This window comes from Sinocyclocheilus anshuiensis, unplaced genomic scaffold (assembly GCF_001515605.1).
Source record: "Sinocyclocheilus anshuiensis isolate Anshui unplaced genomic scaffold, SAMN03320099.WGS_v1.1 scaffold78, whole genome shotgun sequence".
In the NCBI taxonomy this organism is placed as follows: domain Eukaryota; kingdom Metazoa; phylum Chordata; class Actinopteri; order Cypriniformes; family Cyprinidae; genus Sinocyclocheilus; species Sinocyclocheilus anshuiensis.
In genome coordinates, this window is record NW_015544250.1 from 93956 (window position 1) to 95360 (window position 1405).

Here is a 1405-nt window from a genome sequence, read left to right on the forward strand (position 1 = left end):
GAAATAACACTGATTTAAACCAAGGCACAAAATGTAAAATAACAACCGATTATGAAACTAACCAGTATCATTCACCAGGCAAATGCTGAGAAAAAAGTCCAAAATGGAGAGCTGAATGGACATGCAGTAGCAGCTCCAGCTGAAACTGAACCTGGTATGTATATGATATACTGCACATTTATTCTGTTCATGTGATTCAATTAATCTCCCCTTATAATATCAAAGTAAGGATCTACAGGAGTTAAAGCTAAACTAGCAGACTTGTACATTGATTGGATTAACTCGGCAAGTCAACCAACAATCGAGAACATCACTCAAAGCTCTGTATAAACTTTGGGTGTTGTAGTCAGATGCATGGTGGATAAAGCAATGTTTAATTTGCATTTGGTGTGCATTGCTAGTTTCTAGTTAACACTTTCACAAAGCCTTTATAGAAGCAAAATGCACTCACAAGTACAGTATAGTGATTTTTTTTTTATATATATATATATATGTATGTATCCCATAGAATGCAGATGCATGCATTTGTTCATGCACATATTAAGAGAGAATGAAAGTTGCACAATGCACATAGAAATAAGGCCAGAAACACACTTTATGCAAGTATGCAAACACATTCTAGTTGAATATAATTGTACTCTTATGTTATTTTGGCTGTAACCTCAACTGTCCTTTAAAATGTCGAGTGTGTATAAGAAGTGGGTGTGTATTATGATTTATGACTGGCCAAAACGGTTATCATATTGATAACTGAAGGCAATAAATATTATTTGTCCCTGTACTTTGCATTCATCATTTCTTTCTTTTTTTTTCTTTTTTTTTGTTCTAGAGACTAGCAAAGAAGCAGCAGTAGAACAAAAGAGTGAAACCCCGCCAGCCCCTGTCACAAATGAACCAAAACCACCAGAAAAAGAGGAGGTAGACAGCAGCAAAGCTAATGGACATGTGGAAACGACCCCTGAGCAAAAAACAACACAATCAACAGATGCTGAACCACCCAAAAAAGCTGAAAAGCCCAGTGGAGATGAGATGTCCAACTTTCTTGGTAAAATGTTCAAAAAGAAGAGCGAACCCGTGAAACCTGCAGCAGAAAACAACGATTCAGTTGACGCACCGGTCAAAGCGGTGGATCTGAAAATCGACATGCAGCCTGTAAGTAGAAGTGGCAAAAATGAAAATGTACTCTTCCTCAGGCCATCCAAGATGTAGATGAGTTTGTTTCTTCATGGGAAGAGATTTGTAGAAATGTAGCATTCCATCACTTGCTCACCAATGGATCCTCTGCAGTGAATGGTTTGCTGTCAGAATGAGAGTCCAAACAGCTGATAAAAACATCACAATAATCCACAAGTAATCCACACCACTCCAGTCCATCAGTTAATGTCTTGTGAAGCAAAAAGCTGTG

General features: G+C 37.7%; 1 protein-coding gene across 1 annotated transcript in view; it reads left to right on the plus strand.

The window, feature by feature from the left end:
• The window catches only part of LOC107697875 (breast carcinoma-amplified sequence 1-like), a 16929-nt gene that overhangs the window by 1867 nt on the left and 13657 nt on the right, over positions 1 to 1405 (plus strand). The window contains exons 3-4 of the mRNA XM_016498720.1: positions 76 to 154; positions 830 to 1152. Coding sequence (XP_016354206.1) covers positions 76 to 154; positions 830 to 1152 — 402 coding nt within the window. The remainder of the gene's footprint in view (positions 1 to 75; positions 155 to 829; positions 1153 to 1405) is intronic.